We start from the raw sequence: 16,382 nt of genomic DNA on the forward strand, positions 1-16,382 counted from the left end.
AGCTTTCATATCCAAGGGCCTCTTGATATACAATATTTTTGGTTTTGCTATCAGGGGTGAGAATGTATCTGTGATCTCTTTCACAAAAATGTAAAAAGTTGGTGAGGTATCTCTGGCCAAGCGAAAGGTAGTTACACTCCAACGTCAAACACTGCCACTGTATCTGGTCGTGTTCAGTTCTGACGAGAAAGGGTACCCCACGTGGAGTGAAAAGCACGTGGTCGTGATATCTCTGGCAATGAGCAGCTACCCTCTAAAACACACGGAGCTCCGATCTCTCTCTCAGAAATGGCAAACGTTACTCCTTAACAATCTGTAGATGATAATGTCTGCTGAACAAGCAGGTGTCGCTAGCTATGCGGAAGCAAGGTGCACTCCAACACGTGGCGACAGGTAGAGCGACTCGAAAAAAGAGGCTGGCGTGTGAGTTAGGAGGGTCCCACCCGTCTCCCTACTCCTGAGGTCCCGCCTCCCGCTCTCCTCGGCCCGCTGCGTGTCTCTCGGATTCATACAAATAAATCAGTGCCGCAACCAAACTATGGTACTTAATGCGGTGAGAGAAGTCGCAAGATTAACCGGAATGTTCAAGCAAATTTCCCTTAAGTAATTCTCTCGTGAAAACGGACAGACAGATGGACAGACGGACGGACGTTGGATTTCATATAGAGAGAGATAACGCCTAGCTGATGGAAGATATTCAAAAAGGTTGTGGCCTGGCTGTGAGGGCTCAGTTTTGATTCTCCCAGCCCCTGGAAGTATACGGGTCCTGTAAAGTGGGCACACTGGCACCAATGGTGTTTTCCATTATTTAATGTTAGCCCGTCTTTGTCATGTTTAGTCACCGATCCGAACCACACTGTCATGACAAGCCTGCTGAAGAGTTCGGGCTTTGGGATTTTGTCTTTTTCTGTTTTGGGGGCGCCTCCCTTATTGGCATATCAGCTTTCTGGCTTCTTGAGAAACACTGGAATGAAGACGTCATACACAAGTGGATGGATCCGAGTGGCCACCATCCTCAGTGTTACTCTTCAGGTCCTGATGGGCGCACTCATCAAGTGTTAACGTAGTTTCACGGGGCCTTCCTTGTTGTTTTTTTCCTGAAGATGAACAGCGCGGCTTCATTTCTAAGGTTTCGCTATGTTTTTGTGTGCAGGTTGCTGACAGGAAGCCTGGGAATAAGGAGAGAGTGGGCTGTGGAGCTGCACATTGCCTGCCCGGTGGTCCGGGATGCAGGCCTCAGCGGTCCTTAGGCTTCAGTAGAACATGGCAGGCTTCTGTGATAACAGCTGCAGGGGTTGAGGTGACGGTTGTGTTTTCTTCTAGATTAAGATCTTCATTTTCGCCAGTCTTGTTTAGAGATTAATTCCAGGCTCCCCTCCCCACCAGCACTGCCACCAGCACCAGCACCACCACCATCCCTCCCTCTTCACTCTCAATCTGCTTACAAATGTTGAGGGCAGATGGCACAGTGAATCTGCGACCCCTGCTTTGTTGGAGTCAGGCTTCAATTAGTATAATTACCTTGACAGGCTTGAGCAGCTGTAATTATAGCGTATCACTGTCAGAGCGGGACACGCTTGTGTAACTTGGGGGTGGCGGTGGCTGCTGTGGCCTGTCAACACTGGCTTACGTGATCGGAGTCCACTCATTGATCATTAAAGTAAGACTTCGCCGTCACATACCACCGGCTGCACAAAAACCTGAAGTCGGTAAAGTCTTAGACCTTCGGGAACACAAGTCCATGCTGCTCACAGCAAGAGAGATGCCAGCCATTGGCGGAGAGTCCCAAAACTAGACCCCTGGCCACCAGTGCCGGATTAACCAATAGGCACATGTAGCATATGCTACAGGCCCCGCAATTTCGGGGGCCCCCAAATGGTGGACCCAATATTTAATGAAAAAGTGTAGCATTGAAAAACTGGTCTTTAAAAATATTATCTTTACGTTTTTAAACTGTAAATTTCTTACACAACAAAACTTTAGGGGCCCAACACATAAAATTCACATAAATATTATAAGATTCTTATTATAATCGAGAGTAAAATAATTATTTAGTCCGGTTTGAACTGTTCAGAATCTAAACTTCAGATGATGCAGACCAAAAGGGCCCCCAAATTTGAAATGTGCTACGGGCCCCCAAAGCTCTTAATCCGGCCCTGCTGGCCACATACGAGATGTGAACTTCCAGTGTTGGACCTGCCTTGTGCCCCATGCTGCCAGAACAGGATCCACCTTAGCACTTTTTTGGTGGCAATGAGGCAGTGCAAGTTTAGAGTTCCAAAGTCCTCCACCAAGTCTGCATGGGTCTTCCTCCCATCTCCCACATGGAGAATCTAAACGAGTCCAGTGTGAGTGACTGAGTGTGACCGTGCCGCATGTGGCACTGGAGTCATGCCCATGGTTGGTTCCTGGCTGCCTGGTTACGTTCTGGGTCCCTATGACCCTAAAATAAATAAATTAAAATACGGATGGATGGTTGGATTTAGATGAGGAGTGGATGGATCACAAGCCAGAGGGAATGTGCTAGCTGAGTTCAAATCCATGTGATTCTTGTATAGCGCCCATCACTGCCTGCCATATTTACGGCTATAAAGTCGTGACAGGAACATCCATTCATCCATCCAACCTCTGGACCTGCTTATCCAGAGCAGGGTCTGGGGCAGCTGGAGCCAAACCCAATAGGCATGGGTGCAAAGCAGGAGCAGTCTGCAAAAAAAGGGGTGCCGGCCCAATAACAGAAACAGCGATCTATGAAGACACCAATTAGGTTAAACGTATAGAAAAATAGAAATTCTATTCTGATGAACTTAAAAAAACGTATTACAATATAACTCCATCAAAGGAACAATCCACCCAAAATGGTTGTAAATGGGTTCGTTGTTAATTTTGATGTGATTTTCTGCGTCAGTTTACGAGGCTGAGCACTTGTCCTGAGGGTATCCTCAGCTCTGAATTCGTGTTAGTTTTTTTGGATTTGAAATGTTCTTTGGTTGTTATGAATAATTTTGTACTATTTTTGCTACTAAATATCTGTTGTTACAGGGGACCCCCTGAGGCTGCAGGTTGTTGTTCCAAGCAGCTTCTGTTTTTAATTGGACTCCTGGGCTAATTAAGTGAACTGTTAATTTCCCAGATTTTGTGTTTTGGGAACAATATAGAAATTAGAAAACTAAGTCAGTCAGTCAGTCAGTCAGTCAGTCAGTCAGTCAGTCATTGTCCAACCCGCTATATCCTAACACAGGGTCATGGGGGTCTGCTGGAGCCAATCCCAGCCAGCACAGGGTGCAAGGCAGGAAACAAACCCCCAGGCAGGGTGCCAGCCCACCGCAGGTATTAATGAAGCTCATTTGAAAAACGTTATTTAAGACAAAGTAAATGATCGGCTTCAATTCATTTTTTGATGGCCTTATTCCTTATCAAGTCTTTTATACTGTCCTTTCAAAACTCCTCACGCCGCACCCTAAGAACTGATTTCTTTCATTTCCAATTTTTACAGGAGTTATTACCACTAAGCCTATTGTGATGTTGGCTCTTATTACAATTACAAATCCAAATCCTATTATGTAATATCATCTCCTGTTGAATTCTGCTCTGCTCTTGTCCATCCATACCATTATCCAACCCGCTATATCCTAACTACAGGGTCACGGGGACGCAAGGCAGGAACAAACCCCGGGCAGGGCACCCGCCCACCACAGGGCACACACACCCACAAGGGACAATTTAGGATCGCCAATGCACCTAACCTGCATGTCTTTGGATTGTGGGAGGAAACCCACGCAGACACGGGGAGAACATGGAGACTCCACGCTGGGAGGACCCGGGAAGATAACCCAGGAGTCCTTACTGTGAGGCAGCAGCGCTACCACTGCACCACCGTGCTGAAAAAATATATTAAAATGTGCTAAGCAGTTTTACGGGAATAATGTATTATTTTTCTTTTTAACAATATTTTCATCTTGATTTTCATTTTACTTTTTGGGTGTTTTAATTGTTTAATTAATCTGTTATTTACTAATTAGTGGGTCTGACGCTAAAGTAGCTGCGGCCTTTCATGATTCAGTGTTGTCTGCTCTGCTCGTTTCTATTTGTCATTATTAAGATACAACGAAGGAAGCAAACTGCCCAGAGAAATGGCAAAAAAAATAATGAAATTAACAAAAGAGTTAAGAATTTAAATCTATAGCAAAAAAAGAAATATTTCTAAATGTCTTAAAAATGTAAAAATATGCTACTGGGCTTTTCTGAATGTAGAATAAGAGAAGAGATAAAAAAAATGGCAGCTAATTAAATGAGATGAGCGTATCAGGTGTTGTCATTGATTATGAATCTGGCTGGGCCACAAACCTGCAGCCACAGTGGACCCCCAGGACCAAGTCTGAGACCCCCTCACCTTATTATATCCACCGTCAGTAGGAGAGCTCCAGTGTGGCCCTCAGAGGTCACGTTATTGATGAATTGGGTTTAAAATCAAAATCAAAACATAATTAAGATCATTTCCTTGCCCGAGTTTACGGATTCCAAGAACCCTTTTGATGCCCAATTTCTGTATTCACTCCGCTTGGTTTCTTTTTGGTTTCAACTCTTGCCTGTGACATTTTGACTACTGTTTCTGACCCTCATTTTGACTTTGACATTGTGGTAGATTTTACAGTTTTGACTTTATATATATATATATATATATATATATATATATATATATATATATATATTGTAACCTGTGGTGGGTTGGCACCCTGCACGGAATTGGTTCCTGCCTTGTGCCCTGTTGTTGGCTGGGATTGGCTCCAGCAGACCCCCGTGACCCTGTGTTCGGATTCAGCGGGTTGGAAAATGGATGGATGGATATATTGTAACAGATAGAGGGCGCTATCGCTCCCTTGAGCCCTTGTTCCAGACACCAGACACCAGGTGAAAGCTCACATCTCTCTGCTCAAGCAAAGCATCCCGTAGACCATCCAGGAATGTTACTTGAAGTTCGGTGTTGGAAGTGAGACGAACTTTGAAATGTTTAAGTCATGAATGTACCTGTTGAAGACAGTTGTATAATGCGTAGGCTAAATCCGCCACCTGCCGCGATGTCGGTCTCGTAAGGTTTTTCGGGCAGTGGTGCAGAAGGCGACTGCGCATTCGGCTTCGGACTGATGTGAGTGAGTGAGTGAGTGAGTGAGGAGGCAGGCGAATTATGTATAAGACAACTTTTTTGCTGCAGTTCTTTTTTTGTTAAAATGTGAGTACAAGAATAAATGAATGAATAAATAAATATTATTTTCCCACTATCCCACAGTGTTTTGTATTTATTTATGTAGTGTGTAATCGTTGCTAAGTTGTGTTTGCACATTGGCTGTTTTTTTGTGGTTTTTGACAGTAGTGCTTGATTTTGAGTAACGTTAACATAGTTTTGGGTCAAATGTTTGGTTTTGCAAGACAAGTCGAAGGTTTTGTGAGTGTAGCTTGAATTTTAGAGTTTGTGTTTAGTGTTTTGAGACAAAGAGATGAGATTTTAGGAAATGTGTTTTAGCAATTCAGAAAAACTGTAATAGAGTCTTATCTGGGTAGGGTGCCAGTTCTCTTAATTGGTATCTCTAAGTTGGCCCTGGATGAGTGGGTTGCATGATGTCACATCCAGGCCTGCTTCCTGCCTTGCACCTAATGATGTTCTAGTGAATAAAGCAGGTCCACAAGATGGTGGGATGCACACTTATATGCTCCCAGTTCTCTCTGTAGCATCTGGCAGACGTGGTGTAGCCGGGTCGGACAAGACGGCGGTCTGTCAAAATCAGGCGAGCTGAAAGGTCACTAAAATAGCAGAGACATACAAAGCTGGAAGGGAGGAGGCAGCAAACCAACGAGCGGGTGATCAGAGGTCTGCCTGGATGCAGTCCTGCAGCTAATCTCGTCGTTGTAATCCTGCAGCTAATCGTTAAAAGGGCTTTGCAGAGGATCTTACAAAAGTAGCTTTTATAGCTGTCACCTTTGACGGGAGTGGTCCGCAGTCAGCGGATACGGAGCAAGGAGGCACACACGCCAAAAGGGATTGCAAGTGAGACAAGAGCCGAAGAGAGAGGACTGGTCTGGGAAGGTACAGCACTACCGCCAACACCACCGCCATCTCCTGAGCTCGGAATCCAAGTCCAAGAGGTACCTCCTGGGTTCAAGGGCTCTGAGGAGGAAGAGGAGGAGGAGGAAGAGGACTTTGGGTATACGCAAGGGGAGAAAAACGAATAGGCAGTCTATTGTTAAGCGTGAATCAAGGAAATTTAGGGAGAGGCAGAGGAGCAAAGGGGAGATTGGTGGCACATTAAAATGGGTTATATGGTGGGGCTGGTGAAAAAAATAAGAAAAGAGAAATGTTAGTCCATGGGGTACTGCCTGCACCTGAGATCTTTGAGAATGAATGAATGGTTTTGGTGAGCAATGGGCACACAAGTATCAGTGGCGACTCCTCAAGGAGAGGAGTTGGGGAAGAAGGTTGCCGACAGCAAAGGGGAGATTGGAAAGAGTTGTGCAGATAGATTGAGAGAAAAGGAGAAAAGAGAAGTCCATGGAGTATTGGCTTTGTCGATAGTGAACATTGTGCAGGTCGATGGAAGGAGATATGCTTGATATCCAAAAAAGAAAAAAAAAAAAAGATAAAAATGGATTAAGAAGGTGCAACACCATGGCCACCCGCCCTTGAGTCTGGATTACTAATCAACAAGGTACTGCTTTGAGGAAAATGTGAAAGTTCTGGGATAGAAATATGAATGGCGACTTCATTGTTATTAGCAAATTTGGGACTAGTCGGGGATGAAGGTTTGGTGGCTTTGTCGATGGTAAAGGGGAGATATTAGTCCAACTTCTGCAGATAGATGGAATGAAATATGATGGGTAGGAAACAAAAACAAGGAAAGAGAAGGTCTGAATTCTAAGTTTGTGAAGTATAACCTTTATCCAAGGTGAAACATTTGCAAACCAATGGAAGAAAGAAGTTATGATCGGTACCCAGTGGACTGAGAGGGTGCAACAGCTTGACCACCATAACCTGAGTCTAGATTCCTAATCGTAACATACTAAATGTGCTGAAAAATATACTAAGTAAAGTCCTTGAGAAATGATGATCGGTGAGGTTGTGGAGCCACCATGCATTAGTGTATCTCCATTCATACAGTATTTGGAGACCAAAGATGAACAATGGCTTTATTGTTATTGCCAAATAGAGAAGTATTGGATGAGAAGGTTGAGAGAATTTCTTGACGGTAAAAGAAGATTAGTAGATCCAGGGCAATGACTTGAGTAGGGAAAGAAAATGAAACAATACAGAGCTTCGATTCCTAGTCTGTGGGGTGTGAGTTTTCAACAAGGTCACATTTGAGCAGAATGGTGGAAGAAGGTATGGTTGGTATCAAAAAATATATTTATATATATAAATTAGAGAGTTGGGCTGAGAGGGTGCATCCCCATGACCGCCACATGAGTCTGAATTCCTGAACCACAGGCTGCTTACCTGCTCCTGATGTGAAAGAGCGATTGGACTGGTGGCTCCATTGTTACTACCAAATTTAGGAGGAGATTAGTGGAACTTCTGCAGATAGATGGAGAACTGTAGGGTGGGTAGGGAACACAAACAAGGAAATGAAGAGAGCTTATTTTCCAAGTTCACAGAATATGATCCTTATCCAAGCCATGACCACCAGTGCATCAGCCTAGATTTTTTTAAACATAATATATAAAATATGCCAAAAGTCTTTGAGAAATGGTGATGGACTTCTTTGTGGAGTCACCATTCATATCTCTATCCTCATCCGTATAGTACTTGGGATACTGCATTGTTATTATCTAATTAAAGACTACTGGATGAGAAGGTTGAGAGACTTTGTTGATGACAGAGGGAGGTTAGTGGAGCTCCTACCCCAAAATCCAGGATAGTAAGGTGAGTAGGGAAAGAATATGAGAAATGATAGTTCTAGACTTTGGGGTATGACCTTTGTCTAAAGTGAAATTTGTGTGGAATGATGCAAGGAAATATGGCAAGTATGCAAAAAAAGAAATACAAGGAGAGAGGTGGACTGATAGGGAGCATCTCCATGACCCACAGAATCTGAGTCTGAATTCCTAATCAAGGGGGTACTCACCTACTCCTGACATTTTTAAGTAATAGACGTCGACTCCTTGAACATTTGAAAGGCAAACAAGAATGATGGCTCGATTGTTATTACAAAACCTAGGAGAGTTGCAGAAGAAGGTTGGGAGGCTTTGTCAGCGGTTGAGGGTAGATTAGTGGATCTTCTGCAGATATTTGACACTAATAAAGTGGTTAGGGACAATAAACAGGAATAGAGAACCTGGATTTGTTGTCTATATGGTAGGACCTTGGTCTAAGGTGAAACTTGTATAGGAATGATGGACAGAGATATGGTGATAAAAAAGAGAAGTGGACTGAGGAAGTGCTTCATCATGACCACCAGCACTTGAGTATGAATTTCTAATTCACAGAGTCCAGTCCTGCTCTTGCAGTTTTTAAGAAATAGAAATTGATTCCTTGAATATTTTGGAATGCAAATAAGAGTGTTATTGCCACACTAGCCGTCCACCGCGTCCACTCCTAAAGTCACACTTCCCTGTCCCCTCAGCCCACAGCTGCTCTCTCGGATTAACACCAATATATCGCTCCTGTAAGCGAACTGTGATACTTAGCACAATGACAGAAGTCACAAAATCAACCAGAATGTTCAAGCAAATTATAGAAAAAACCCGATCTAAATCCGTTAAGTAGTTCTCTCATGAAAAGCGGACAGACAGACAGACGTTGGATTTTATATATATCGAGATTTAGAAGAGTTGGGGAAGAAGGTTGGGAGGCTTTGCTGATGGTAAACGTTGGATTAGTGGAACTTCTGCAACATGGTAAGTAGAGAAACACAAACAAGTAAACAAAGAGTTTGGATTCCAAGTCTGTGGAATCCAACTGTTATCTAAGGTGAAACTCAGAATGAGGGAAGGAGATATGGTGGGTATCCAAAAAAAATGAAAATAGGAAAAGTGGACTGAGAAGGTCAATGGGGTATCTCCTGTATTCAAGAGCTGTAGAAATTAATGGCTGGCTGACTGAATGTTTGGGATACAAATATTGAATAGCAGGTTCTCTGGTAGGTTGGGAGGCTTTGTCAATGTCAAAATGGAGACTGTCGAAGTTTGTGACATGGTGAACACCAAAAACAATGAGAAAGAGAGAAGCCCCATGAAGCCGAAAACTTAATTCATGGTTCTGCAGTTCTTCAAGGTCTCCAAGAAGGACGCATCATGAACACAGAGGACAAGACGATCAATTGGTGTGTCATTATTATGTTTGGTAGATGAGGGTGGGAGATTTCATTGGAGAAGAAGAGGACACCAGTGAGACTTTCTGCTGATAGAAGAAGGAGAAAAAAGGATAAAATCTATCTATCTATCTATCTATCTATCTAAAAGATTAGTGGTTTGGAAAGGAGTAACCCCCCAACCACCATTGCTAGCTTCTAATCCAGGTGAAGTGCATGAAACTCCAGCTTCGCCGAGGTCTTCAAGAATGAAGCATAGTCATTGAGTATCAGCAAAGAAAAAAAATCTGAATAGCCGTTCTACAGTATGCCGTTCTCCAAAGAAGCAAGACTGGGGGAGAAGGTTAAGGGCTTATGGTGACTAACAAAACATGGGTAATGACCTCTGAAAAGTCACAGCACTGCAGGGAATAGAATGCAATAGCAACTATCATGATGTCAAATAAAGATGGAAGATTTAAAGGTTTGGGTGGAGCCAACAGGATGCATAACTTCACATTTCCATGTAGAGGTCTTTGTTGGGCTACCAGTGGTGTTTTTGAGATAAAAACGGAGGCGTTACACAGACCTGGGAGACAGAGAGACACTGGCAGGAAGGGCAGAGTCATCCTGAGAAGTTGTACAGAGGGGTTTGTGGGTGCGTGGGTGCGAGTGTGTGTGTGTGAGGCCCACCCCTCTGCTTAAATCCATTGGCCTAGTTATATGGCTGCCAGCGATCTCATGAAGGATCCCTTGGTTGGATTGGCTCATGTAGTTGGAAAGAAGTGAATGCCAATGATGCTACCTCAGACCTGAAATGTGTGGCTTGAGATGGAGCCATCAGGGTGAGTGTGCAGGCAGAGAAATGATCATTGGTGCTGAGATGGACCGGCACCCTGTCAAGTGGGATCTGAGACTGCCAGGGTAGGCTTCAGCCTGCATGACCCTGAATTAAAGGATGAATGCGCACTTTGGAGATCAGGTTGTCTTGCTTTAGGAAGTGTTGCATTCTCTGCTTCCTCCTCTTGTTAAATATCCGATGTTTTTTGCATCTTCCACAGACGTGGGTGACTTTCATAGAAGATCATCTTCTTTGCTGCATCTTCAAACGTTTAGAAGTAAAACGTTGCAATGGGCAACTCCAAGAGTGGTGCCATCTCCAAGGAGATCCTGGAGGACCTGAAGATGTCCACCAAGTACAGCGAGCAGGAATTAACACAGTGGTACGACATGTTTCGGAAGCAGTGTCCAGATGGCCGCATTTCCAGAGCAGAGTTTGAAAAAATCTATGAGAAGTTCTTTCCCAACAGCGATGCCAAGACTTACGCACAGCATGTGTTCCGCTCTTTTGATGCCAATGGAGACGGGACACTGGACTTTAGGGAGTACATAATCGCCCTGCACCTCACTTCCTCTGGGAAGACGGCCCTCAAGCTCGAATGGGCCTTCTCTTTGTTTGACGTCGATCGCAACGGGTACATCAGCAAGAATGAAGTGCTAGAGATTACCAAGGTGAGCCTTCAGCCATAAATGTCAATGTGGAGGAGGTGTTAGCTGTGAGAGGTCTGTCATGGTCCACACCTAGGACCCTCCTTAGGGAGGTGAAGAACCTCAGAAGTAATAGTAAGCAGTGTCAGCTAATTTTAAATATCTTCAAAATAATGTGATTATTTTAATTTTTATTGTACAACATTTGATCTATTTTCATAACATCACTACAGAGTCGCTAGGATGATGATGATGATGATGATGATATTATTATTATTATCATGATAAATATTATAAGGTATCACATTTTAACATTCTCATTCTGTTTAATGTCATTCTTACTTTTAATTGTCAGTACACTGGCAACCCATTCAGGGTTGGTTGTTGCCTCACACGTGATGCACATTATTATTATTATTATTATACAGAAGTTTATTCTTGGATTTCATTAATTCAATTAGGAAATAATAATAATAATCTAATCCCAGACATATACTAATAATATAACAATAACCTAATCTCAGAGGAATAATATTAATAATAATAATAATCTCAGATTTGATTAATGCAATTAGGGTTGCAGGAATGGTTAATAATAATCATCATCATCATTCTAATCTCAGACATATAATAACAGTTTAGAAATATTCCCAGATTTTATTAATTCAATTAGGGTTGCACAAATAATAATAATAATAATAATAATAATAATAATAATAATAATAATAATAATAATAATCTAGTATTTTCATATTTGATTAATTAAATTTGGGCTGCAGAAGTAATAATAATAATAACATCGAATGTATAATTATAATATTGTCATATTTGCTTGATTCAGTTAAGGTTTATTGATAATAATAATAATAATAATAATAATAATAATAATAATAATAATAATAATCTAACCCTCGGACGTATAATGCTAATAATAATGTCCCATCACGTTTTCAGATTGATCCACTTCGGGTTGCCGCTCTAATGTCATTCGCACTCACAGCTGTTCTTGTTTTTTTGTGCCCTATTCTTTCCGGGTTTGCTTTTTCCTGCCGTTCAGCTCTTTAGCCTCCTGCTGTTCTCTAGCGGCCTGGGGGTGCACAAGTGGGTCCCTTGCCCAGCTCCCGTCTGCACAGTTGGCACCTTCTCTCAGTGATTTTTCTCCTTGGCGCACTCTTCATTTTAGCGATGTGCATGTGAGGCTACTCCATGACGATAATCTGCCCTGCATGCGGTCGTGTGCCGTGTAGGGAATCGGCGCAAGGCAGGAACAAACTCTGGACAGGACGCCAGTCCTTCGCAACCTTTCATATATATATATATATATATATTTCATAGTGTGTCTGAGTATATTTCTAGCTAGAACCAACCTCGGAAGGCGCACTATTTGCAGTACTTGCCGATGAGCTGGCAGCTCGGAGCTGCACATCCCCATCTGCTGATATTCCTTCATTTGCTGTTCATTCTCGCACACGCGCGCACACACACGCACACCGGCGCGACCCTCACTCATTATGCACACGTTGACCGAAAGTTTCACTGAGAAGTGGACCAGCCGGTGTCTTTGTGACTCGCCGCTCGTGTCTGTGCGCATAAAGGCACCTGTGAAGAAAGACCATTAGCCGTGTCACCACCGTGCTGTTCGAAAATAAATGACCACTATTAATAGGAAGAAGAATAAGGAAAACAACGTGCAAATCCGACAAGCAACTTCCTGCAGATAAAAGAACTTACATGAACATTACAAACAGATCCCAAATGGTGAAGGAAGTGATAAATATATATTCACTACAATATTACATTACATTTACTTATTTGACTGACGCCTTAATAATACAGTACAAGGTACCTTACAACATTTTTGATACAATTGGTTCCATTTCTTTTGGTTTCCCAGTTGGAGCACAGGCAGGTCAAGTGACTTGCTCAGAGTCACACAGAGTCAGTAGGGGGGTTTGAACCCACAACCTCATGGTTTAAAATCCAAAGTCCTAAAAACTACACCACACTGCCTGTCAAAATATGACAATCAACTCACTAAAAATACCCTCTGCCATTAACAGGCAACCTGGGCGAGGCTGCCTCCTGCTTTGTACACAGGGGGGCTGGGGCGGACTCCAGCTGCTGGATTAAGCACGTCTGAGAAGGTCTGACTAATGACCAGGACTATCAGCTGAGCTGCTATCGAGAAATGTGCTGTCGTTATCATTAGCATCATTATTATTAGAAGATCCCTGAGGCAAGTGAAAAGGCACTGTAATAAAAACAATTTAACTTAAATATTATTCATGACAATGACAATAATGAGCAAGATTCACAACCAATCTTCTGTGGAGGGCACAAATACAGCAATAAATAAAATGAATAATAATTGGTAAATAGATAGATAAACAGGAAAGGTATTACATAAAAGTTAGAAAGGCACTATATACTGTGACAGACAGAGAGAAAGGCATTACGTGATTGATAAATAGATAGAGAAGGCATCACATAGAAGATAGAAAGGCACTATATACTATATTAGATAGATAGATAGATAGATAGATAGATAGATAGATAGATAGATAGATAGATAGATAGATAGATAGATAGATAGATAGATATGAAAGGCACTATATAATAGATATGAACTATATAAGAGATAGATAGATAGATAGATAGATAGATAGATAGATAGATAGATAGATAGATAGATAGATAGATAGATAGATAGATAGATAGATAGATAGATACGTGTTGATGACCATTTGGTGGGCTTATGGATTTTTTTTTGTCTTACCCCACAGGCCATATTCAAGCTGATCCCTGAAGATGATCATGATCTTCTTCCCGACGATGAGAATACACCAGAAAAGCGTGCGGACAAACTCTGGGGATATTTTGGCAAAGGAGAAAATGGTAATTAATGTGTAGATGGTCAGTTGGATCCCTTGGGGGGGGTCTGCAATGAACAGCGTGCCTGCCCCAGAAGTGTTGTTCCCAGACGGTCATGGACAGCTGGGTATCTAAATTGCTGGTGCTGTGGTCTCCCACCTCCAGAGCACGGGTGTAAATCCCAGGACTTTCATGGTCAGGGTGGCACTTGAATGTTTCTCCAAGTGTTCATCCCAAAGACGTGTCCCATAGGTTAATTGTCCCGGGATGAATGAGTTTGGGTTTGCTCTGGGATGGACTGTTCCCATCTGGCAGCTGAAGCTCACATTTTAATCATTTCTTTCTTTATTTTATTAATTTCTAGTTCTGTGTATTAGACTTTCTATTTCTCACCTTCCTTTCTTGCAGACAAGCTGGCTGAAGGGGAGTTTATTTCTGGGGTGATGGAAAACGACAATGCCCTCAGACTGATCCAGTACGAGCCAATGAAGAAGTGACCAGCTGCACACTCACCCCCATCCACTGCCCTTCACATCCTTATATCGCTCCCCTCAAATACCCCCCCCCCCCCCCAAAAAAAAAAACACAATCCAATAATTCCTTTATATTTAAATTTATACCGAGCACTTGTGGATCCTCTGAAGCAAGCACAGGGTTACGGGTGGTGGTCACAGTGATGGGGGTGGAGGGGGTTAGTTTCACGTTTACTTGTGTTTTGTGTAAACCCAATCTGCCCACCTGCTATTGTAAACATGTTTAGTATTTCCACAAATGAGACCTCGCCCCCCACATCGAGCAGGTAATAGCAACTGTGGGATGCTTCAAAGATCCAGCAGAGGGGGCGCTGGCCTGAGAGTGATGACCCAAACCCCAATCCGGCGCCTCTCACACCGACCACCTTGTACAAGAGGTTTAGTGGGCAGCATAACGTTGCATTTGGAATTGTCAACTGTTCCCCAAAATAAAAAAAATCAAAGCCACGAATAAAGACTTACAAGGCGGGACCCCCGGACTCGAGCATTCCTTCTTGTGTGTGCGTGTGAACTTACTCTACTTTGTTGTTTCGGGCTGCCTTTTGAACGGCGCTATATACATCGCAGCTATTGGGCTGTGTGGGTGGGTGGGTGAGCGCGCCGGAAGAACTGCGCATGCTCGCCTTTGCCTGGCTTGGCGCGCACAGGTGTGCGCTCAGAAAAAGCAGACGGAGGAAAAAACACCGGACGGATGAAAATGAGAGTTCGAGAAAAGACCAAGTATGGTGGGAGGGAATCCAGGAGTGGGGAGGGCCCAGCGTTAGGGGAGGAGTGACAAAGTGAAAGAGCGAGAGCGGCGACGTTGGCGCTGGCAGGAGGAGGAGGAGGTCGAGCGCACGACTCGGCGCGCAGTGTCCAGCCGCAGGACGTCTCGACGGAGCCGCGCTGGAGTCTCGGGCCATTCCTTCTGCCGACAGGTGCTGACGAGACTGAGGTGTGACAGGAGCTGTGAGGGTCTGCGGCGATTGGTCGGTGTGATAACTGACACTTGAGGACTGTCCGCGTGGACTCGAGAAGAGCGCGTGCTCAGGTCAGTGTGCTCACGAGAGGTCACGGGTGTGCAGATCTGTGACTGTCCACACTGCCGGGTGGTAACTGTGGGTCCCAGAGAGTAAGAGTGAGTGAGTGATAGGCAAGCAATTGAATTAGTATGCTTGGTCAGTGTGATCATGAAAAGGGCACAACGTGCAGACCTAGGAACTGGCCTGTGTGGTGTGGTCAAAGTGGGCTTGAGAAGTCACTGGTGTGCAGATCTATGATTGTCACTGCTTGCAGGTGATGTCTGTGGGTCCAAAGAGTTAGTGAGTGAGTGTTGGGCAAGACTCTGAATTAACATGCGTGGTCAGTGTGATCACATGAATTATCCCGGGTGCAGATGCGCGAGTGTGACTGCCCACGTCAAAGTGTTGGCACAAAATGGCTGTGTGTGCATGGACAGTGTGATCATGAGAAGGGAGCGGTATGCAGAACTATTGGACTGACCTATGCAATGTGAGCTCAGTGGACTTGTGAAGTCAAGTGTGTGCAGTACTTGCTCCTGCGTGCTCAGTGTGCTGAGAAGTCACTGACGTGCAGGTCTATGGAAGTTCCTACAAGTGGGTGGTAGCTGGTCAGACGTGCGTGTTGGCACGAGAGTACTGATGTACGAAATGGCTGTGTGTGCGTGGACAGTGTGATCACGAGAAGGGAGCAGCTGGGCTGGCCTGCACAGTGTGCTCAGCGTGGGCTTGAGGCGTCAGGTGTGTACCTGTTTCTGCATGGTCACTGATGTGCAGATGTATGAATGCACGTGCTTAACTGTGTGTGTCCAAAGAGTGAGTGATGAGCAAGTATTTGAATTAACATGAGTGGTCAGTGTGAGCACAGGAATTGACCGGGCTGCAGGTGCGTGACTGTGACAGGTGATGTCCAGGTCTACAAAGTGGCCGCGTGTGTGGACAGTGTGATCATGAGAAGGGAGCAGCGTGAAAATCTCTGGACTAGCCTGTGCAGTGTGGTCAGCGTAGGTTCAAGAAGAGTTCATGGTCTGGTCAGCGGGCTCACAAGTGGTCCCTGGTATGTGCAGATCTGTGAATGTCCCTACTGGTGGGTGGTAATCGTGTGTCCAAAAAGTGAGTGACTGGCATGTGTGGACAGCATGATTACAGGAATTGACCAGGGGTGCAGATGTGTGAGAGTGACTGCCCACGTCAAAGTGTCACCACAAGAGTGA

General features: G+C 44.0%; 2 protein-coding genes across 2 annotated transcripts in view; both read left to right on the top strand.

Moving 5' to 3' along the window:
* The first annotated feature begins 5,947 nt into the window (after positions 1-5,947).
* rcvrn2 (recoverin 2) lies at positions 5,948-14,203 on the top strand. Its single transcript, XM_028821583.2, has 4 exons — positions 5,948-6,141; positions 10,340-10,790; positions 13,550-13,661; positions 14,046-14,203. The coding sequence occupies exons 2-4, from the start codon at positions 10,410-10,412 to the stop codon at positions 14,132-14,134; spliced, it is 582 nt and encodes a 193-aa protein (XP_028677416.1). The 5' UTR covers positions 5,948-6,141; positions 10,340-10,409; the 3' UTR covers positions 14,135-14,203.
* Positions 14,204-14,989: 786 nt separating this feature from the next.
* si:ch211-149k23.9 (germ cell-specific gene 1-like protein) overlaps positions 14,990-16,382 on the top strand; it is a 29,290-nt gene continuing 27,897 nt past the window's right edge. The window contains exon 1 of the mRNA XM_028821453.2: positions 14,990-15,200. The gene's annotated coding sequence lies outside the window, so the exon portion shown is untranslated. The remainder of the gene's footprint in view (positions 15,201-16,382) is intronic.

This window comes from Erpetoichthys calabaricus, chromosome 16 (assembly GCF_900747795.2).
Source record: "Erpetoichthys calabaricus chromosome 16, fErpCal1.3, whole genome shotgun sequence".
In the NCBI taxonomy this organism is placed as follows: Eukaryota; Metazoa; Chordata; class Cladistia; order Polypteriformes; family Polypteridae; genus Erpetoichthys; species Erpetoichthys calabaricus.

What these genes read in the sequence shown, in the direction of transcription:
- rcvrn2 (XM_028821583.2), top strand. Translation starts at nt 10,410, where the DNA reads ATGGGCAACTCCAAGAGTGGTGCCATCTCCAAGGAGATCCTGGAGGAC. An exon ending in AAGTGCTAGAGATTACCAAG is followed by an intron (nt 10,791 to 13,549) that starts GTGAGCCTTCAG and finishes CTTACCCCACAG; the next exon opens with GCCATATTCAAGCTGATCCC. An exon ending in TTTTGGCAAAGGAGAAAATG is followed by an intron (nt 13,662 to 14,045) that starts GTAATTAATGTG and finishes CCTTTCTTGCAG; the next exon opens with ACAAGCTGGCTGAAGGGGAG.